The sequence below is a fragment of the Amblyomma maculatum genome, chromosome 6 (assembly GCF_055883805.1).
Source record: "Amblyomma maculatum isolate TAMU_Amacu chromosome 6, ASM5588380v1, whole genome shotgun sequence".
Classification (NCBI taxonomy): Eukaryota; Metazoa; Arthropoda; class Arachnida; order Ixodida; family Ixodidae; genus Amblyomma; species Amblyomma maculatum.
In genome coordinates this window covers 11,050,185-11,074,011 of record NC_139349.1, presented here as the reverse complement: position 1 = coordinate 11,074,011, position 23,827 = coordinate 11,050,185, and the positions used below count along the sequence as shown (strand labels likewise).

Here is a 23,827-nt window from a genome sequence, read left to right as displayed (position 1 = left end):
CTCGCCGCGTAAGCGTGCAGCGAAGACAGTTTTTTATAATATAAGCTTCATTCACCCTGCGGTCGTCGCATGCATAGACGTCTTATACAAATAATCACATGTTTCCACCACTTCGTGCACACGATGTGCTAAAACCCTCGTTTTTTTTTTTTGTTTTTTTTTTTGTTTTTTTTTTTTTTTTGGGGGGGGGGGGTACGTTCTGAGAAACGCGAGTGAGCAGTGGTAACTGGCGATTTAAAAGATTAAGTTAAGCGGCCAAGGCTTACAGTAACCGGACGTAAAGTGTCACCAAAGGAAAAAAAAAAAAAAAACAACAGCTGATAAATGTGTTTCAGACTCGCAGAAAAAGAAAATTCATTGTTTGAGGCCCACACCCTTATTAGTGTCGTTTTTTCTCTAGAATGGTTGCAGAAATGCTATGTAGAAATATAATGCCCCCTTCTTCCTAATTTCTTCCCAATCCCCTGCCCCAAGAGCTTTAGGTAGTGGCTAAATTCACCCCTGCGTACCCAATTCCGCATAGAAAGTTCTAACCTATGTTTTAGAACATGCATAGGCTATGCAAAAAATGGTCCTGAGAAACTTTTTCAGATAAGCTTGCAAATATAAATTTCAAGAAGAGATAACCTTTCTGGCGTTGGCATCTCCGGCGTGCTTTCCCTAAATCAATTTGCTAGTTCTTGCAACGCTTCGGTGCAGTTTTCTTTTTTTTTTTTCTTTTTTGCTTGATAGCGTATGCAGTTCGTTAGATGAGAAGGCATCATCATACCTTGGGTTTCAGAGGGAGGTGTCAGAAACCTGTCAGATGTTGGAAAAAACACTCCCGTGATTTTGAATCAAAATTGTGACCTAACCGTTCGTTGCGCAGCTCAGCGTTTAGTTTGGTGTTATACCATTTTGCTTCCCACTTAGCATCTATCTGCTAGTCAAGTTGGAGGATAATTTGCGATAAGGATTCGAACGGAAGACATACGTGCCGTCTATTGTATGCTGACACCTAGAAGTGAGACATATACTTCACCTTCAACCCCTACCTCCACCCCCCGTGAAAAAATGAAATCAGCAAAAGACTTGTAGCATTTTCTCCTCAATTCCGAACCTCCAAGCGAAACCATGCCAAACCATGTCAAACTGTGCTTTTCGCAGGTCTGGAGTGGTGGTAAACTGGTTAATTTTACTCGACAGAGTGTACATCTCGTTCCTCCAAAAGGCCGCCGTTGCCTGACTTCGCGCTAAGAGCCGCTAAACTTGTCGGAAAAGCTCGCACCCTATCGCGCTAACGCTTAGGCGATGCCTAAGCATCTTCCAAGATTTTTGCGTTTCGAACCAGCAGAAGGCAAACAAGACACTTAGAAATGTTACCAACACATCGAACTTTTCCCACTTCAGTGCGCTATTCCGGCCAAGCAAGCAACAAGAGGACTGGTACGCGAGGTACGCGTACATTTAGGATGAAGACTATGTTCGTGCTTTGGTTATGCGGTAAACTGAACCATTTATTTCAGAAACACTGCCAACCTTCACAGAAGGCCTTAGGCAGTAGTGGGACTTACATGCAATATCTTGCATCACATATGAAATAAGCCTTTCCTTAAATGAGGTTTCTTATGACGAAATTAATTCGTCGATCCGAAGCGCTCTCTGCATGAATCCGTAAAAGAGAAAGCTATCAGGCACCGAGGAACCTGACCGTCGCGGTTCAATCAGAACTCAGAATCTGAATCCAAATCCACCGTTGAAACAGCTCCTCGGTTTCCTAGAGCAATCAGACATGCTCAGGATCGGTATTTGTTGTGATGATTATGGTAATAATATTTATTGCACAATGTTGGCGCTTTGGCCTAAGTGATGAGGCCTCATCTATAGCTTTCAACAGGCAGCTTTATTTTTTTTTTCTTCAGTGAATTGGTCAAGGATAGCATTGAGAAAGCTTGCTTGTGCGTGAAATTATTCAACAACTTAGGTCGTGTTTTCTCGAAGTACAACTTGCGTAGAGTGCAGAAGCTTTTCAACCCTTGAAAACGTTCGAAATATGCTGCCCGTCTTGCAGTTTTTCTCGCGTTTCTAGGCAAGTGCAGAAGAAAAGTAAACGTGAAAGGTAATAACGACGCAGCGAGTGACTTTTCCAAGAAATTTATTGTTTCAGACACCCCAGTTAACGATACGATGTTTTGGTGCATGGTTGCTTCCCTCGGAAATCCGTGTGCCGCCTAAAGCCACAGAGAAACTGGCGATTGGTGCTACAAATAGCTCATATGGCATCGATCGTATGTGAAGAGACTGCTGTTCACTGCTGTTTCATGAAACACACACTTTCAATGTAATATTCACGAACACTTGGCTGAAAGCGCTAGAGTTGATCAGGGGTGCTATTTCAGTGCTGAGCCAGCGCGAACGACGCCGTGTTCAATGCAATGCCGGCCGAAGTACAGTCAACTGCAAGGCTGCTTCTGCTAACGTCCAGCAGCGATCGCAAGCACGACTCAGCAAAGTATCTAACAATATTTATTCTCTACTGTTCAAAAAACAAGAAAGAAAACTGCTCAAAATAACGCGCCAAGGCAATAGTGTATAATGAAAGTATGAAAATAGAAAGACACGTGTTGAACATAGTGTAATAATCTATTTCGACCGTAGGAAATCATTGTCAGGGAAAGCTTTGTAAACAACAGTTCCGAAATACGCGCGAAAAACAGACAAAAATGTCATGGTAACGACGGATGTATTTCGCGCGTACTGCCCTTGAAACTGTTTGTGGGCGACGGGGAACAAGATGCGATGTAAACATTTCCGCCAAGCTCTGGAAGTAACACTGCGCATTGCGGATCGTCAGGTAAGGCAGCGAAAAATGGCGTGCAGAAATTGAGCCTGAAAGCAATCCGTAGTAGCGGAATTTTATGTTGAAATTAATTTACAGCCTGTACGCACGTTTTTGCCCGTGATGGCTGAGGGTAAACTGACAGTAATCAAGCGTGACAACAATAATTTTTTTTTCTTTCAGAATTCAATGAAATTTTTTTTTCGGCGCGAAATACTCGAATGCAAAAAACAACAACAAAAAAACAAACAAAACACATATGAGCTAAGGTTTCGCGATGTCTGGCAGAGCCTGATATAATATTCCTTCGTCACACAATGAAGGATCTATATACGAAGAAGTGGCGTCGGATTGCCAACACCGAAAAAAAAAACCCAAAAAACACAGTGCTCCCGAAAATTGCAAGGAAAATAATTTAAGTGAGTTACGCAAGTAGGACCTGCCGCTCAAACCACCTTCAAAAGAGACTCGTAAGTCCGCACTTGTCGTTATGCAAAAAGTAAAAAAATTACTACGCTGTTCCAGCCTGGAGGCCAACGTGTGAGGCTTAGTTCGGCTTGCTACTGGCCATCAAGGCTGCTATGTACTTGAGCGAGCTTACTTTCGGACCAGATTTTTCACTGAGGGTTGATAGAGGAGCGAAATGGATGTCCTTTCCAGGTAGATAAATATGATGGCGATAACAGGCAAGAAATGGGCGTTGGCTGCGGCTGCTCGCTTTACTTCGCAGTTACTTAGCTATGGTCATCTTGCTATCATTCAATGTCGCATCCAGCTGCATGACCATGCTGTTCCATTATTGTAATGCATGATCCAATTTAGCAGCCATTTGATGAAACGCAATAAATTATTTTCGACTTATGCAGCGATAATGATTGTGTAACGAGGTAATACCAAGTTCAAGCGATGCACACGATAACCTCTGTCAGTGACCCCTTCAGCTGTGCCTCATCAACTTTCAGGAAGGAGTGCGCATTTGATTGATGAGCCTGTTTCACTGCTGCAGGTGCGATTATATGGAATGCCGATCAGAAATCCATCCTAGCAGTGTTGCGCCAGAGATCGTAGTTGTGAAATGTCCGCCAGAAGGAACAGCCCTCATTCCTTGGTCCCCGCTCGGTTTTGAAGCCTCTGGTTGTCATATCGAGGAACTCTGGACGTTTCGCAGAGTACTTGGGCCAAGGCTCTCCCGAAGGTGTTCTCGGCTTTCTGCAAAAAAGAAAAAAATTATTGAACTCAGTACATTTATCAGATAAGCTGAAGTGTACAAGCCCAGAATAAAAACAAATCGGCGCAGGTTATCGATCTTTAAAAGGACAGAATGGTAGCGCGCGAAGTTGCGACTCATGAAGGCGCCGAAAACGAGTGTCAGGCCGTCCCGAGTGTTCAGTTTAGGGCTGCTCAGCAACAAATCATTACCTGCGAAGAATTACCGCTTTCCAATCATTTAAGCATTTAATCTATATTTTCATTTTTCATGGAAGCTTTGCTTACCAAAAGACTGTGTAGTGAAAATAATGATATTATTGCTCATGGTAAGAGCGTTAAAAAGACAGGCCGTGTATAGAGCTGTGCACTGTTGGCCAATGCCTGAATCAGGATATGACAGCCCAACACTCGTTTGCTTCTGCTGAAATCCCCTTTGCAAACGTTAGAACGCTCAGTCACTGTAGCTATCAGCGTGTCCGCGAAGTGCTGCAACACGAGGAGAGATGCCGTCTCTCTATTCGTTATAAACTTGTAACCTTTTTAACTAGCCGCTGTTCTTTTTAACCGGTTTGCCATTAGAAAGAGGATGATTGCATACGTATAAGGGACTGCATGAGCTGTTTTATTAGAGATCTAGTTACCATGTAATTCACGTAATTCACTGGTCTAAGCTTGTTAAATACAGGTAACGACACCGAGTAACACACTTTACGGCTTCTTTTCACGACTTAGGGAAATATAGTCACGAATATTTCAAAAATTAAACATTGGCCGCTGTCGTTTTCTCAGTGTAGGCACACAGCTATACTCCAGTAAGAATAACCACGTGAAGCTCTAGGATGAAAGTTTTAGCTTTAAAAATAATTGTGTTCATTTCGCTACTTAATGCTTTGAGTGGACGTTGTATCGACTCATAGCTCTGCTATATATCATGGAAAAATGTTTGATGTTTGTATTGCAAAAAAAAAAAAAAAAAGCGATACTATAATCACCACCTCTCTGTCGATACTTAACAAGACTTAACATTCAAAGAAACATCTTGCCTATCATTCTATCCGCATAAGTTAGGACCTTTGCACGAGGGCGAAGAGTTGAATAAAACGAGCAGTCAACGGCTGTAAGCACACATCAGGTTGATAGTGATATGTACATTATCGAGCCAAATATTCGCATGATATAAGTGGTATTATAATCGTTACCAGAATGCAGAATCTGTTTTATGTTGGTATAAGGCGGGCGTCTCTTCAGGATATGCTAGATAACTACAGAGGGACAGTCGCCGAAAGGAGACAGCGGGTAAGTGAGACCGGCCACAACGAATAAAGTTATACCAAACCCGCCACGGATCGCTGTCACCTCATTTATCACTGCAAGCTACCTTTGCAGGTAGACGTTTCGAGGTCCACTCGACGACAGTTATCATGTTTTACCTGAGAGTACGCCTATTTTTTTTCCTGTTGAGCAGGTCACCTTAGCACCGTGCCATTGAATAACCGTCAAGAACTGTAACTGCTGTAAAAGATGGACAATGAAGAGGCACTGACAGTGAAAATTGTCGATGCCCTAGTGATTTTATAATATGCTTTGAGCTCAGGTAACACAAGCGTCCATTTAGAGTATTCGTAAAGAGCCTGACAGGCAAAAGTCGTGGACTTGACGATCCAGACATATTGGAACGAAGTAAATAATATTCTGTGTTATGTTTTCCTTAGCTGACTGTTGGAATATTCTGGGGTGTCGTGAGAAATTTGTGTCATCAGGATTCTTTGCCCTGGGGTAGTAATAAAATTGTAGCTTTTATGAAAAAGAATAACAGAATCCAGTGTACGCGTCTAAACGCGCACAAACATAAAAATGGCGGTGCTGTTGTCGTGGCAAATAAGTCGTTATTACCTGAAGTTCCGACAGAAAAAACACTGCCTGTGGCTATAAGAGTTAGTACTATTCATATGCTCAGAAGGTTATTGAGCATCTTCACACAGTCATTGGAGTATTTGCTGCGCGCAAAATCCTACGATATAATGAATACTCCCTAGAAAATATACCCCCATTTTGCAGCATGTTTCACACTATCGGAATAGCTAGAGCGCTACAGAAAGTTCCAACAATGCACTTTAGTGATCGACAGCGCTGACAAGAACTTACCCGTTCTTTGCGAATGTCAGCCAGGCATCCATCATGGCTACACTCAACTCCTTTTCCACTGTTGTGTACCTTTCTGGGTGACGGAGTGGCCGGCCGAAAACGAAGGGAATTTCGTCGAAGTGCGTAGCTGAAGCCCACATTGGCCTTTCTTGGCGGGCAGTGCCGTGGCTGAACCGATAGAAATACACGGTGGTGTTGTGATCTGCCAGAGCTTCGGCAAAATACCTCGTCGGGCAAGTGTACAGGTAGTCTCCGATGAACTCGAAAACGTACTCCCTGTTGTGAAGAACGTCCAGGCCTCTCAGATTAGAAGCAAAATAGTAATACACACCCTCTGTGGCCTGTGAGCCTAAATGCTTCCGGAAGCCGTACTCGTTGAAGAACAACTTTAAGTAGTGTAACAGCTTTAAAGACGTAAACTCTGTCGAGTTGACGAATGTCCTCCACTTCATGTGGCGTAGGAACTCCCACGCACCTTCATTCACGTTTGTGCCAATGAGGACCTCGGCATCGTTGAACAACCCCATGCTGTAGGCCATGTGCGGGTTTAAAGGGAGAAACTCGTTGTCGAACGTGGGGCCGTACATGTGGTACACGTCTTCAACGCCACGCCGCAGCACAGCGTCTGCGAGCGCCTGATCGAAATCGTAGTCGAACTGCTTGCGCGTCCTCAGCGTGCAGTTGCGCACCTTCTTCACCGATTTCGTGTTGAGCGGCACGTGACCTTCCATCATGGAACTGGTGCGCAGTTTCCAGAAGGGCCCGCCGCTCTGCAATATAGCGCGCCTGAAGAGTCCCGTGCTGAGCGGCGATATCATGTGCATGGCGATCGAAGCAGCGCCCGCGTCTTGTCCGAAGAGGGTCACCGCACTCTTGTTTCCTCCAAAGAAGACGATGTTGTCCCGCACCCATTTTAGTGCCATGTTCTGATCATGTAGTCCTTGGTTTCCGGGAGCCTCGTCCGAAGCCGCGTTCAGGAAGCCCAGCCGCCCGAGCCGGTAGTTCATGGCGACAACAATAACGTCTCCGTATGCGGCGAGCATAGCGCCGTCATAGAAGTCCCAGTTCGACGATCCGAGGACGAAGTCGCCGCCGTGTATCCACACCATGACGTTCCGCAGTTCGGCACTGTCGGCTTGTGCCGGCGCCCATATGTTGAGGTATAGACAGTCCTCACTGCAGTTGAAGGATTTTCCTGGCATAGGCGGCCAGCCGAAAGGATTCTGCGGGCACTGGTTGGACCTCCTGGTTGCGTTGAAGGTTCCAGGCCAAGGCTCGACGGGGAGCGGCTTCCGCAAGCGAAGGTGACCGACTGGCGGCTCCGCGTACGGAATTCCCAGAAACACGTTGACGGTCTTGCCCAGGTGTTCCACTGTCTCTCCGGCGATGGCACCACTCCTGGTATTCACCACGGGGAAGCTCTTGGGTGCGTCTGGTATGGAGCGACCAATAGTGACCTCTGTGGCGTCAGACGTCCACTCGGCATGAATCATCAGACAGAGGAGCGCTATCTTGTACGCAATCCAGAGAAGGCTGGCCATCTGTTCGAGACAAGGAACAAGAACAGTGGCGCCATGTTTATATGCAGAACAAAAGTTTCCGAGCTTTAAATAATTCTGCTTTGTGGCTACATCTTGGCCATATTCGAATTTTCATTGTTTATAGCTGTGGTCTTCACAGATAAAGCTAGCGCAGTTGAATCATAGTGCTAAGTTTTTTTTTGTGTTTTTTTTTGTCGTGCTCTAGCAACTTGTTTGTAGCCTTGTCAAACACAGTATTGTTAGCGGTTTGCACCAGAAGAAGCAAACGGCTGCCGAACAAACTTTAAAGACGTAGAGATGTGTTGAAAAAAAAAATGACCGTGATATTGCAGTCCTCTCAACGTCACCCACGGCTGAATGCTGTGACGAATGTGAGATTAAAAGGATGTGAACTAGTAATATTTTGTACTAATCAGCCCAGGGCCCGTATTCCGAGTTTGCGTCGCTATCGAAGTGTCGCTATCTCCCCGACCTCGAGTCATCTGAGTGGTGGAAACGCCGGAACATGATGTTGCCACCTCTTCCGGTTCCGTAGTGGCAAAACTCGGTTCCGGTGTTTCAACCAATCAGATGACTCGAGGTCACGTGAGATAGCGACACTTCGATAACGACGCAAACTCGGAATACGGGCCCAGGTGATATTTACACGTCAAAACGTGAGGTGTCAGTTAATGATTATCAGCGGAATATTCCAAATGGACTAATTATGGGGAACATTATATAGTGGTAGCCTATTTTGTATTGTGAGTATCTGACACCCGCACTTGCCAACTAGCAGTTTTAGTGCGAGCACGCAATGTGCATTGCTAATGCAAGACAAGCGGTTGACTTGGTGCATACGGGAACATCAAAGGGCAACGGTGGCATTTTAAATACCTCATCGAATTTTTCGGATCACGTCACGTTATTTCAGTTTTCTGGTTATTTGTGCTGAATTATGCAGCGGTTGAACATTCGTTGCAAGACAAGTGTGTTTTAAAAACTCCTGTTCCGTGGCCGTAGGCAAGGTGGTTTCTACAGGCGATGTCCAGTGGGGATGTCCCTGGATGCATGGCTGTTTATATTTGCTTTGCGTTCGCTGAAGAACTAAATTTTGAGCTTGCTATTGGTCACTTCAAACGGTCAGTGACCCAAGCTGTCACTTACCGTTGCACTTTAGCTAATCAAAGCGCAGGCGACATTTGTTTTTCTTTTTGCAGCCAAATCCATGATGTCATCGGTTGGCATGTCCTCACGTCGTTTATATAATTTTCTGGTTTTTGCTCTTTTGAAACAATCCTTTTTTTTTCTCTTGTATCGCAGGGAGAGCACTATATAAAGACTGTAATGCCATTGTGTATTCAAACTGTTCAAAAAGAAATCGTGGGAGTTGCCCTTAGGGTAGTATTACAAGCCGGTCGACATTAAAAAGTAGTTTCTTGCGATAACTGGACACTGTAACTACGCAATTGAAGTAACGATGCTCGTGAATTCCCAATTGATAAGCTTTAACAAAGAAGTGTCTGCTTTGTTTCGTTTGAAATTTTTTTAATGAAGTAGCTATAGCTCACGTGCGTCAGCCCAGAGACAGAGAAACATTTTTGCTTATTGCCCGCTGAATCATATTGAGACAAAATCTAGAGTTTTAAAAAAACGTTGGAGGAACTCGATTCAACTGTTGTTGTATATAAAAAAAAAAAATGTCTGGGTCTTCACAGGTCTGTAAACGTTTATCCGGCTTCGCCGAAAGGAACCGTTTGACAGCGTTTAGGGTGAATGGTAGTGTAGTATTGCCTCTGTGATCCGTGTCCAAAACTCGATGTGCTCGCACGCAGTTTATTCCCGACAGTTACAGATGGCACACGGTGGCATTTGTATTTATTTTGCTTTTGACCTCTTAATGCTGCATGAAAGCTACGTTTTAGTGGAAAAGTAGCCTCATTGCGATGAACATTTTTCGTCCATGTCCTTTTGAGGGAAAGAGAAAAAAAAAGTGAAGTGCAGTGATTTACGAGGTTTACTTTCGCTATAAGGGTTCGTTCGGCCTGCATGGCAGATATTTTAAGGTGACATGTTGAAACTCACATGTATTGGGCAATTAATGACATCGCGCGTTAGAGGACGCTATTCAAAGGTCACGTGCGCAACTAAAGGACATTCAACTCCAGATACCATACCAGTACAATGAAGTAAGCGATACCTTACTAAAAGAGTTTTGACATATATCTTCCTCATAAAGATACTTATTTATCAAGATGCACTCGCGCTTAAGAACGCGTGCTATTATTAGCCATTTGTATGAAAGAGAGAAGGATGCACGAAATAAAGTGCTTACACCATTCACACATTTCAACATTTATGTTACAGTGTAACAAATGTATACAATCTAAATCAATGAAGTGATTGCTATATATAAGAGCACTGGTATGATTTTTACGTATTGTTGGTGAAACCTGTGTTGACTTCATTCTAAATATAATGGCTAAGAAACATCCCCATTGCCATATAAAAGATCCCTGATCGCTTCATCTTTTGATTATATCAAAAGGTCATCGGCGTCGTAACGAACAGTTTAGAGGGAAAGTGGCCGCTTTTCTTTCATTGCTCAATAGCGTAGAGGTACAAGCGCAGAATATTATTAAAAGTGAAGTAGCCGTGGGATCGGGTTACTGCCTGGGCGCGGTGACGTCAGGGGACACCGACCTTCCTGACCGAAGGCGACCGACCAGGAGTACAGTTACTTTGTGTAATCGACGCGTGACAATACCTATTAGGACTCATTCTACAGACAAACCCCTTTTTGGAATGTCATAAATACTCCTAAAAGCTCGTTGCGCAAAGAAAAAAGAAGTCAAGGCCGCGTGACAATGAATTCAGAGCATGTCACCGGAAAACGAAAAGAACAAAAGGCAACAATAAAATTACAAATTAATGGGTTTTACCACATAACGCGACGCACAGTACTGCTCTCGCCTAGTGCATACACTTCATGTGAGCATGTGACCTCAACCGAACGCACCACAGGCCGAGTTCAGAAAACAGCTCTTACATAAAAGAGGTTGGTAGACGCGTAAGCGCAAGCCAATTGTGACAGTCAGTGGTAGTATGACCTAATCCTTTAAGTACATAGCAAAGTCATTGGCCAACCCCGAGTTTCTCTTAAACAAAGGACGTAACACGAGTGTTGTCTCAGGTCCTCTCGCGTTGTGTCATCAACTAAACTAGGTCACAAGCTCCATGCGCTAACTGGTAACTATATAAGGTTCGCACGCACGGCGAAGCCCATTCTTATCTAACGCACATGCACAAAAGAAAATCTCACCTCCACTCAAGAGGCGTGTCCTCAATGACACGCAATGCCGGCCGTGACCGCGACGGCAAGCTGCACCGCAGTCAATGTCAAGGCTACGCGACCTCGAACGCGGCACCGTCAGGTTCGTTGTCGTCGCCGAACCACACACAGCGGGACTCTTATCGCGCGAGACCGCGCGCGCTCGCACCGCGGCTGGTGGACAGGTTTTCGTGCTCCTGACTCTCTCTCGATCGGCGGAGGCCTGTCAGCTGGAGCGGGGCTCGCAGTGTCGGTGTCTTCCGCGTGTTGTGCCGGCGGGAACAGCCCCCGGCGTATCTCTTCGGATTCGTGGAGTCCATACATGCAGGCATGCGCCGGTACTGGTCGGGCGTGGCGAGCAGCGTCCGGAAATCGCTCGCATGCATGCATCCTAAAGTACCAAGAGCGCGCGCGAGGTGCGAAGAAGAGACATTCCAGCGAGGCGTTGACCCTGGCAGTGCTCAACCGGGCGAATGGCTGGTGCGCGGGCGAGAGCGCCACAACCAGTGGGGCGAGAGGATGGCGCGACGCGGACCAGCCGTGGCAAGGCCAAAAAACCCGGAAGAAACGAGGCGAGAGTGCGATTTGAGAGCTGATTATTTTCCCCATTGACGCCGAAAGATATCCGGCGCCTTCTTCCGGAACGTGCCCCTTAGCTTTCCACGCGAGGAAAGAGAAGCGAAGGGAACGGCGTCGCTTCCTTGTTGGTCAGGCGACGACAGTCGATTAGCGACGGCTTGCGTACCGTTGCGCGCTTGTCGCTCGGTGATTTACTGAATCGCGCTGCCGTGTAGCGTGCGAAAGAAACGGCAAACGCTCTGTCAACAGTAGCGATGCTGAGTTCTGTAACTTACTGGTGGTTGGCTGAAATGCGCGAACTGAGGAAGTCATTCTTGGCACATTCCAATGCGAACTAAACTGTGCAGGCAAAACCCGGAAGACTTATCTATAGCTGAGAGAGAGAGAGAGAGAGAGAGAAAGCAGATTTTGGCAAAAATCTGTTGGTGTATTTCCGTGCTTGTGCTGTCAAACTAAATTGGCCAATGTTCAAATTTAAAATGCATAAGCTAAATCGATACCCACATTCCGACCGTATTAATCACCGAGGGAAGCACCCCACGTTGTTTTATTGCGATAGCAATACTGCGCCAGGTTTCGAGCCGTCGCGTGGTCCCGGCGGAGGCCACGCTTGACCTGGAACAGCCGAGGAGGAGGAGGAGGTTCAGCAGCAGAAGAAGAACAAGAAGACTGGTTACTTACGCTCTCGCGTCATACCCTTAAAGGGTGAGCTAAAGTGTAACCAATAATGTAGCACCTTACACTGATAGGGCGTGATAGGGGAATAATGTAGCAGGCAAAAGAAGCTTCCGCCGTTGCTATCCCAATTCAACTAGGGTTAACCAGAGTTAAACCACAACTAATTTTTTATCCTGCACTCAAACGAATTAAAAACAAAAATGAACGGCAGCTTCGCTGTACTAAATTCACTAAACGTTTGCAAGCATGGTAGAAAAGCCGCAATACCACCGATCACTCCGCAGCTGTAGAATCGGAACGCTCTCTACAGGCGAAAACGAAGGCGAAATGCAAATGGTCTTTAGCGACTTCAGTGCACGTTTAAGAGCCCTAGGTCGTTCAAATTACCTGGAACTTTCTAGTAGGGTGCCCCTGTCCCTGGATGACCTTAAGCCCCCACAGAAAAACATTAACAAAACCACTAATTCTCGCACTGCCTGAAGAAGTCATCGGAAACAGTTAGAGTTTATAATTTTTTTTATTAAGCTATAGTTTGCCATAAGGCATATTATAAAAACTCATGTAAATTATTTTCGGCCATTTGGAGAAGTCCTCTTCCCTTGTTGCGGTTAGTCTCACTTCCCGAAGGATCTGTGTCCTTGATGCCCTTGTCCCTGCACAAGTCCACAGCAGGTGGTGAACATGCACTTCTGCAGCTAGTGTGGAACATTTCGGGCATGTGGGGGGTCCGATATCTTCTTGACATTTCCATCGGCATGTTACCGACGGGGTAAGGGCAGCCCAAGCTCTTATCCTTCTAAGGGAAACCTCCTCCAACCTCGCTAAGTTATGAGGGAGGGTGAAAGTACTTTTCCTTAGAAAGGATGTTAAGATGGGAACAGCGGAGCGGGCATCAAAAGGGAGCCTGGTGGGGGACGCATTCGTGTTTGGAAGTTCGTGTGTGAGGTGGTCAACTTTTCTCTGCTCAGGGTTCTCACCATCGTCTTGTGTCCAATGTGTCTGAATGCGTATATATTTTTTTTTTTTTTTTTATTGAGTGCGTGGATTTCTTGGGTTGCACAAAGTGTCTTTGTCTCTTTCTTCAGTTGTTTTATGGCGGCTAAGGAGTCTCTATAGATGTAGGCTTCTGCTATGGAATCTATTTTATTTATGGCCTCCATAGCATCGCGGATTGCATAGAGTTCCACCACAAGCGGGTCCGGGCGTTCTGAAACATAATCATTATGTACCTTTAGTTCACTGTGTGTTGGGCTAGTAGCTGCTGTTCTACCGCCATTTTCTATGATCGATGCGTCCGTATATGCAATGCAGGTACCTGGAAGTACATCAACCAGAGGTCGAGAAGCCAGCTTTTCATTACGACGAAGCTGAGTAGTCTTGTTTGTCGTAATATTCATGAATTCCTACAAAGGAGGGGTCAGCCATTGGTGGTGTTTGAACTGCCACTTCGTTGTACAAGGATGCTATGGGCATAACGTACTTTCGCTTCATATCCTTTGTTGCCTCTCGTTGTTCAATTAATTCTGTCAACGTATTTATCTATGCAAACTCTTGGAGAATAGGCATAGGGGTAAGTTTTGGTAAGGCTGTGGTAGTGCATATTGCGTTTCTATTTATTGTTTCCAATTTTGCCCACTGCTGCCTCGTGAGTCTTTGGATTTGGGCCTGGTATAGTATCCTCGGCTGCAACACCGATTGTACAAGACGTCTTGCCATGTCCGCTCGAGCTCCTCCTCTTCTAGACGAAATGCGTTTTATCAAGTTTAAGGAAGTCGCAGCTACTTTTTTCATCTTATGAAGCCATTGTGTTCCTTTGCCGGATTTGTGAATTAGGCCAAGAACTCTCAACTCGTCCACCTCTTGCAATGCCTGATTTCCAATTTTTAGGGTGACTCTTTGCGTTGCCAATTGTTTTCTTCCATTCTTGTTTGCAACAGGAATGTAGCTACACTTTTGAGGTGACAATTTCAGACCTGCATCTTGGACGTACTCATCTATTGTATTTAAAGCCTCTTGCAGATACCGATTCTGTCTCTCGAGTTGTTTATGAACTGACCAAATCGTGACATCTGCGTATATCATGAACCGCACTTCTGGTATTTCATCAAATTTCCACGCCAATGGGATCAGTGCGATATTAAATAGCAAATGGGCTAACACTGACCCTTGTGGCACGCCTCTGTTCGAGATGTAATTGCCAAATTGTTTTCCGTTTATCCGGATAGAAAACGTCCTGTGGTGCGTTCATCGTCATTGGTGCGAACAGCTGTCGGACTGTGAATCTTCCCCGTAACAATATATATAGTTACATTGGTGTATATACTAGCCACGCGCACGTAGCTTCCTATCGCAGACAGATAGCGCGCGCGACAACAATTTACATTTCTAGACGCTCATTATAGGCCTTTGCCACACCTCGAGGGAGCAGTGATTAGCGCGCTCGACTACTACGCTCAAGGATGAGGGATCGAATCCCGGACGCGGCGGCTTCTTTTCAATAGAGGCGAAAAGCAAGACGCCCGTGTGCTGTGCGATGTCAGTGCACGTTAAAGAAGCCCAGGTGGTCAAAATTTCCGGATCCCTTCGCTACGGCGTTTCTCACAGCACGAGTTCCTTTGGGACGTTAAACCCCATGAACCAAGCCAAACCATTATATGCCTTCCGCCCCTTCTAATGCGCTTTATAGTGTACCACAAGGTAATTTTCTTGGTCCTGTGCTTTTTGATTTACATCGAAAACTTACCCGACATTATTTCATCACACCTCAGTTTATTCGCCGGAGGTTGCATTATTTAACGGTCTGTTAATAATGCTGCGGGGAGAGATCACACACTAAAAAAGTAACATTTAGACTTTTGTTTAAGACTTAAGCGGCACAGACAATCTTAAAACTGATTTATTAAAGTTAGGTGAGCAGTGTCTTAGATGGCTGATTATTTTGAACAGTAGACTTAGCTTGTTCCCTTTCACAGATGACATATCATCTTCTGAATGGTTCCTTTGGTTAATTCCTCAGCTTTGGTTATAAAGTTATGGCCAAAGGGCACAAATCAATATTTGTAAACAAAAAAAAAAAAAGGGGGGGGGGCGTATTAAGTGAATGAAACAGGTTAGCCGATCTAATGAGGAGGGAGCGATGATGTGGTCCCTGCTTCCAAGCAATACATGAGGACGAGTTGTTCGGCGGAAGACCTTCTGCTGCCAGTGCCGAAAACGTTGTTGACTTCAGAGCCGAGCAAGCCCACAACAGGCGATGAATATCACTATTTATCACTCACTATTTAAAAGCTGAAGACAGAACACCCTGGGTGAGGATATAAGTGTAGAAATTGAGACCACATACGACTGACGGCAGGAACGACGGCAACCCCGACTGGGGTCCGCTGAAGCCCAACCTCCTCTGCAGCGGTAAGATCGCGCGGGAGGTTTACTTGACTTCACACGGAGGGACGAGAGGCCATTTTCAGCGCGGTTGATGCATGCCTTGATTGTACTAAGAATTTAGGCATTAATATTTCACAGAACCTCACTTGGTTTGCTAATACTTGGATAGTTTACAATGCTGACGAACTCGCAGCTCCGTAGTTTAAGCCTCGGTCCTGCCGCTGTTGATATGGGCTTATACAAACCGTTGTTTCGGGCAATGATAGAATGTGCATCAGTAATCTTTGACCTCTGAACTTTACCTAACTAACGCTACTGAACGCGTTATAGAAACCATGCTGTTCGTACTCCGCTTTAAGAAAAGCAGGATTCCATTACCACCATAAGCGCCGTAGAATGACAAGACTGCACCTCTATCATAAAATATATTATGTTCTTGCTCATTGCTCCCCTATTGAAGCCGCTCATTGACTGTAGCCAGTACTACTTATCTCGATCTCGCACCGCGACTCTCCTTCAGTCTTTTTTTCTTTTTTGTCAAAACAGGGGTATACAGGAACAACTTTCAAACATATGCAGTCTTCCCATACAAGCCCTGTTCATTCAAAAACCTTAATCGAATCTATCTGATAAATAACGCGTGATAAACCCACTCTGCATGTGGAACCCTCTCCCAAAGAACCCTACAGGTACTTCAAATAATATGTCCTACAATTTTTCTGGAAGGCTTCATCAGTACACGTGACGTGCTTACAGCTGCAATGTGTTTAAAGGGATAGTGAACAAAAACATTGCCGCCGAGATTTCTAGCGCAGATGGTAGCTATCGCATTGAGAGTTACCAAAACAACACACCTTATGAACAGAAATGAGCGGAAAGTAAGTATTTTTATGAATATTTCTCAAATCGCCGCACCTAACGGCCTCCTGTGAAAGCTAGTTTAATTCTTGCTATGTCCGCGTCTTATCGCATACATATGCCAAGGGTCCAGTACTCGTAGGGTGTCGTTTATTTGCCCAGTAACTCTAAATGTTTATTCCGCAAAATGCTAGGAAATTCTGCAAAATTCGACGCCATCGACTACACTGTGATCCCAAAAGAAGAGCAAAAAAAAAAAAAATCATATTGCCACTGCAAAATTACCCCGCTTGATGACAAATGCGACTGGTCGAGGTGAAGTATTTAGAGGATCATGACACGTAATATAGCAGTGCATTTGCCTACAGAATCTTTCATTGTAAGACGGCTCAAAGCGGGGCTTCAGAAATATATTTACACCAATAAAACAATGATTCTGAATTCCGAAATGGAAGAAATGTTAGTGAGTGTAAGAGGTAATTTTATTTTTTAATTCCTGAAGTTTAGGTATATTTTGGCTATACTTCCATGTCTGAAATGCTGAGCTACTCTCCCCATCATTTGTGAGAAAACTGAAATTATCAAGCCATTATTAGAGGAATATCAGCTCACAATCTTGTTGAATTATTTTACCCTTACGGTGAAATAACGTTGATGCACAATCGGCGATTAAAGTATCTCACCCCATCGCCACGTTCCGAACTGCACAGGACTCAATGCGGGCGCCACGTGACTACGCATTTCTGCTGTGAAGACTAGTGTAGTGCGCCGGCCTAGACCAGCAGCAGTGATTCAGCCTTTATGTTGCGTAAAGACTTGTCACTCGTATTTTAACACAAAATTGTACCCACTCAGAGAAGAGGCTGTAGACTTAACATGTGCACCCCATGGTCATCCTTTTTGTTTCAAAACCTTGTAAAATATGATGGGAAGTGCAGCGCTTCAAAAACACGGACGCTTTCAATTCTTAGTTGAAAGTGAGCGCGAATTCCGTCCTCTCTGTTTCTCTCCGCACCTCAGCAGCGCAGAATTTTACATAATCATAAAGCAACTCGCCCGAACAGCCACCCTGAACTTGTTAAAATGCTCTGCTCTCAGAATCGTAATCATTCGCCTTTGTCCTTATGCAACTGTGCGCGCACTGCATTCTAGCCGAAAACTGCAGCTTTATTACGCTTTCAGGCTATCCAGTGGAAAAACTCCACGAATGCGGATTCAGTCCTTCCTTCTTTCAAAAGTTGCATTATTTTTTCCTTTTCCCGTCCTTGAATCTAAAGCGAAGAAAGGAATGAGGGTCACGCTTGCATGGAACAAGCATGTCCTTGCGTCAGCTCGCCTACGCGTGTGCACTGTATACGCCTAAAGGTTTTAAAACGGAAATTTATTTATTTCTGTTTTCCACTATAAACGTTTCCTTTCCGGCACTTGTGCAATAGAGAAGTTGTCCCGGCCTTGCCGCGAGCATGAGGGGAAAGTTCAGGTATTGCACTTGCTTTCTGCTCATCCCGCTGTTTACATTTCCCATGACGGTGGTGTGAGTACCTTTTACGACCTCTAGACGACCCAGACAGTGTTTTAACTAGCGCCTGCAGAGGCGCGTGATCTTGCTAGTACCTTTCGGCGTGTAACGACTTAAACGAGCCCACTATATCGAGAAAACGTCCACAAAGCCTGTTGCCGCAATTGTTCTTTCTAAAGAGGACAGGCCTCTATCGGCTACGTCGATGACTTTTATTCCCCTTGCGGAATTTTGCGGACAAAATTTTTATCTGTCACCAATGCGCTCGAGGGGCGAGGTCATTACGACGAAGCAATCGGACTCATCACATACTTGAAATCGGTTTTGTCTAGCGCAACAAATGTTGTATGGCTGTCTTAACCAGTTGTGTGCTATGTGTTTAGAGTTTACGAAGTAGATATTTCCTCGGAGCATTTAAAAGTCAATGTTAGAAAAAAAAAAAAAGCCGAATCAAAAACTTGAATAGAAATGAGTAAAACGCTGCAGAACAGCTTGCTAATATAGACCCCCCCCCCCCCCCCCCCCCTCTCTTCCTCCATCCCCCAAAGAAAAAAAAAATGTAGAAGAACGCACAACGATGACAAGTAAGGAACCCCAGTTGCTAATAATCCTGGCAACGACCTTTACACTCAGCTGAAGTAGTTAGAATAAAGAAATTTATGCATTCCTTTCACGCTAGGGTACTAATTAAAATGCGTTGCTGTAATAAGGAGGGATTTCGTTCGTTGCTGTGTTCGTGCGCTGCTGTGTTGGTTCGGTTAGGTCGCGCCGCGTTTTATTTCACTCACTTTAATTTCCAGACAACTTTTAACACTCAGTGTATTCTTAATGAAAAAAAAAAAAGAATTACCCGATTGTATGATCGCTGTTATATAACGATCGGGAGGAGTGAGCAACCAGTGCGTAAAAATGTATGTGCATAATCAGCGAATATACCACAAAATATTGTAATAGAATATGTGTTAGGAATTTCATGGGGTATCACTCGATATTGGAAAAAAAAAAAAAAAAAAGATCTATATGCTTCGCACCTAAGGTAATCTGCAAAGCACAAAATTTCGACTTTCTAGTATATGTAGCCATTGCAAATGCCGGATTGATGACGATGTTACGCATCGTTTTGAGGCGGAGCACCTGAGACGGTTAGAGCTGAATACCTATTCTGTAGCGAGATCCTGAACTCTTCTGCCCTTCCCCTCACCGCTAATTCGTTGATGGGTTTCTTTCTTCCTAACCCGTTGCGTTCCTTCATCAGAGTTAGGCTAACTCGGGACCTCACCATCCTGTGGTCACTGCATCGCACTTTCCCGATTTCCTCTACATATTGCATAATGGCGGGGGGCTGAACACAGTATGAAGTCAATTTCATTTTTAGTCTTCCCGTTAGGACTTTTCCATGTCCATTTCCGGTTCTTCAGTTTGCTGAAGAAGGTGTTCATGATTCTTAGGTTATTGCGCTCTGCAAACTCAACTAGTAACTCGCCCCTGCTATTCCTATAGAGCCAATGCCATAGTCACCTACTGCCTGGTCTCCTGCCTGCTTTTTCCCTACCTTGGCATTGAAGTCGCCCATTAGTACAGTATACTGCGTCTTTACTTTTCGTATTGCCGATTCTACATCTTCGTAGAAGCTTTCAACTGCCTGATCATCATAACTACATGTGGGTGCATAGGCCTGTACAACCTTCAGTTTTTACCGCTTATTAAGCCTAATTACGATGCCTGCCACCCTCTCATTAATACTATAGAATTCATGTATATTACCCGCTATATACTTATTGACAAGAAAACCTGCTCCTAGTTCTCGCCTCTCCGGTAAATCTCGATAACACAGTACATGCCCATCCTTCAGTACAGTATATATGCCTCATTCGGCCTCCTAACCTCACTAAGCCCTATGACATCCCATTTCATACTCTCTAGTTCCTCTAACAGCACTGCTAAACTAGCTTCACTAGCTAGGGTTCTAGCGTTAAACGTTGCCAGGATCAGTTTTCAATATTCAGCTCTAACCGAGGATGGCGACATTACCATAGAAGCAATGAACAATAATTTCAGAGATATCATTACTGAGTGCGCTGTAGAAGTAGGCAGTAGGATAGAGAGGATACCGGTAAGCTGTCTAAGAATACGAAAGATTTGATTAAGAAACGCCAGAGTATGAAAGCTTCCAATCAAACAGACCAGATAGAATTGGCCGAGATATCAAAACTAATCAATAAGCGCAAGGTGGCCGATATAAGGAAGTATAACATGGACAAAATTGAGCATGCTGTAAAGAACAGGGGAGGCCGTAAATCAGTAAAGAAGAAATTGGGCATAGGCAAAAACTACATGTATGCGATAAGGGACAAGGCGGGCAACATCATCGCGAATATGGACAAGATAGTCAAAGTAGCCGAGGAGTTCTATACAGATCTCTACAGTAGCCAAAGTAGTCAGGACCGTACTGAGATTGGCGGTAGGGAGAAACAGTCAGACGTTCCACTAGTGACGAAGGACGAGGTCAAGAAAGCATTAGAAACTATGAAAAGGGGGAAATCAGCTGGAGAGGATCAGATAACTACAGATTTACTGAAGGACGGGGGGGGGGGGGGGGGGGGATATCGTGCTAGAAAAACTTGCCATCCTGTATACGCAGTGCCTGGTGTTATCGACGGTACCGGAACCACGGAAGAATGCAAACATTATCCTCATTCATAAGAAAGGGGACTCTAAGGACCTTAAAAATTACAGACCAATCAGCTTACTGTCTGTTACGTATAAGGTATTTACTAAGGTAATCGCTAATAGAATCAGGACAACTTTAGACTGCAATCAAGCAAAGGATCAAGTAGGTTTTCGGAAACGGTACTCTACTATCGATCATATCTATACCATCAACCAGGTGATAGAAAAATGCTCGGAATATAACCAGCCCTTATACATAGCATTCATTGATTACGAAAAAGCATTTGACTCAGTTGAAACCTCGGCGGTGATGCAGGCATTGCGAAATCAGGGGTTAGACGAGCCGTACGTGAAAGTGCTGGAAAATATATATAGTGGCTGCACAGCAACCATAGTTCTCCATAAAGAAAGTAACAAAATTCCCATAAAGAAAGGTGTTAGGCAAGGAGACACGATCTCCCCAGTACTATTCACGGCTGGCTTAGAGGAAGTATTCAGAGACTTGGAATGGGAGCAGTTAGGGATAAAGGTAGATGGAGAATACCTCAGTAATTTGAATTTGCTAATGACTTTGCTAAGTACCTCGGGGGAGGAACTGCAAATAATGATTGATGATCTAGACTGGAAAAGTAGAAAGGTAGGTTCAAAAATCAATATGCAGAAGCCTCGAGAAGGAACAGCAGTTTACGTTAGGTAGTGAATCACTGGAAGTAGTAGGCGAATATGTTTACTTAGGACAGGTAGTAACCGCAGATCCGGACCATGAAAAGGAAATAACAAGAAGAATAAGGTTGGGATGAAGCGCATATGGCAAGCACTCGCAGATTATGACTAGCAGCTTACCGGTATCGCTCAAGAGGAAAGTATACAACAGTTGCATCTTACCTGTACTCACCTATGGGGCTGAAACGTGGAGGCTAACCAAGAGGGTTCTACTTAACTTGAGGACAAACCAGAGGGCTATGGAACGAAAAATGGTAGGGGTAACATTAAGAGATAGGAAGCGTGCAGAGTGGGTCAGAGAAATAACTCAAGTTACCGACATTCTAGCGGAAATTAAGAAGAAGAAATGGGCATGGGCAGGACATGTAGTGCGAAGAGAGGATAACCGATGGTCGCTTAGAGTAACAAACTGGATTCCAAGGGAAGGAAAGCGTAGCAGTGGGCGGCAGAAAGTTAGGTGGGCGGATGAGGTTAAGAAGTTCGCAGGGGTCAAGTGCATTCAGTCAGCACAGAACCGGGTTATTTGTAGAAATATGGGAGAGGCCTTCGCCCTTCAGTGGGCATATTCAGGCTGGTGATGATGATGATGACCTCAGCCGGAATTACAGTGCACAAAACCCATAACACTTACACCGATCTTGTATACTGCATCTACCTACCGTAAGTAATATATAAACAAAGCAAAGTGTTTTTTGACCAACATGTTCAATGCAGTTCGTTTTGTTTGGCGTGTATCCCAAATTGCACCTGCGTACTGTGTGGTTTCAGTGCACGTTAAAGATATCTAAGTGGTCTAAATTGATCCGGAGCTCTCTATTACGGCACCCTTACAGCCTGAATCACTTCGGGAGGTCAACCCCACCAAACCTACCTGCATATCTTTCTACCTCCATCTTTGGCCGCACAAGGAACGTCTGTACAACTAGATTTGCTTTGCTGTTGCAATGCTTATGATTGTTTCTGATCATTCCCAGTTGTTTTGATGCTGTGGAGGTTTGTTTTTATGCACAAGCTCAAGCTTAATGAGCAGTTACTAATTATGACTAAATGTGTGGGCTGATAAACGCATGTTAGAAAGGTTATTGTTTATGATTATATGTGTGGGTTCAATGGGGATGAATATGTTATTCGTATGTGTAGGGAAATGAGTCATGTTTTAAGGTATTTTGAGCGCATTGTAAGCTATTTATTTAACGTCATCTCCCTTGCTGGTGCCAGTATAGTAATATCCACCAGGTAGTTACTTAGCATTGATTTATCCTTGATTGCTTCAGCCTTGTGGTATCGACAACCGAGCAACATGCAAATCACAAGAAAAAAAAAAAAAAAAAGAGGCTTAGGAGAGTCGGTTAGAGGAGAGCATCTTAATTTATAAACTTTCGTGCAGAAATGGACTTAAACCAGCAGCTGTCTGGGCTAATGTATGCTGACGATATTGCACTGCTAGCTAACAGTCTGGAAAATTTGCTAACTCTGGTTAACACTTATGGAGCCGCTATAGGATTTACATTTTGTACATGCAGTTCGTTCAGGTTTGAGAACTATCCATGGTTTTGCTGGGCAAATACTGATCAGCAGAATCGTTGGTTGTCAAGACTAAGGATACCCATGATTGGCGAATAGATATAATTTGACGTATAGGCCGGTAAACCAACGGCGGTTACATGAGGGTAAAGTACTGAAAAACGGCTAAGACGAAATGGCGAAGAGTTGACGTCATAATGAAGACTAGAGCTAGAAAACTACGGGGCTACAACAGGCTAAACGCACAAAGAGGTATTTGGTAAGGAAAGCTGATACCAGGGCTTGCTTTCTGGAAGGCGGTTTCGTGCCTAAAAACCGGAGTTTAATTGGCGCTAGAAATAAGACAGCTCTTGGAAGATTAGCCCCTCATGGTCATGGCAAAACCATAAATAGAGCAGTACAAAGGGAAATGGCCCAGGCATTGTTTAAGTCATAGAAAGCTCAGAGTAAAATATCCTATTAGGAGCCGCCGAGAAAACTGGATAACAGGTGGGCAGAAAGACCGTTGACTAACCGTGACGGTAAAAGGCTAGAAAACTAAACGTGAAGTTTAAAGGCAACCGGGCACAGAAATAACAAGCCTTAAATGACAAGAAAAACTGCAGAATCAGAAAATGTACTAATCCAGTGAAGGAAAATATAAATTGTAGACTTGCATCGGAAAGCCTCCCCAAGGCTTTAAGGTTTTCAGATATAAAATATATTGAGAATGAACCTGCGATAGACGTTAGCAAAAAGCGGTTTGAACAATGGTGGCGCGTGAGCTGGGAACGTAAGGGTATAAATTTAAAGGGTAAACATAAGTAAGTGTACACATTTAAGAGTAAAGGTTGGTCTTATGCAAAAGTGAATAGAAACTGTAGTTAAAG

General features: G+C 44.4%; 1 protein-coding gene across 1 annotated transcript; it reads right to left on the bottom strand.

Moving 5' to 3' along the window:
- Positions 1 to 3,521: 3,521 nt before the first annotated feature.
- LOC146185060 (acetylcholinesterase-1-like) lies at positions 3,522 to 7,716 on the bottom strand. Its single transcript, XM_084605468.1, has 2 exons — positions 6,173 to 7,716; positions 3,522 to 4,027 (listed from the first exon to the last, which is right to left on the bottom strand). The coding sequence occupies exons 1-2, from the start codon at positions 7,711 to 7,713 to the stop codon at positions 3,847 to 3,849; spliced, it is 1,722 nt and encodes a 573-aa protein (XP_084461594.1). The 5' UTR covers positions 7,714 to 7,716; the 3' UTR covers positions 3,522 to 3,846.
- Between the last annotated feature and the right edge of the window lie 16,111 nt (positions 7,717 to 23,827).

Bases quoted from the DNA above. Each gene is read 5' to 3' on its own strand.
- LOC146185060 (XM_084605468.1), bottom strand. From the start codon at position 7,713: ATGGCCAGCCTTCTCTGGATTGCGTACAAGATAGCGCTCCTCTGTCTG. The intron at 4,028-6,172 runs GTAAGTTCTTGT...TCTTTTTTGCAG, and splicing joins CTGACATTCGCAAAGAACGG to AAAGCCGAGAACACCTTCGG.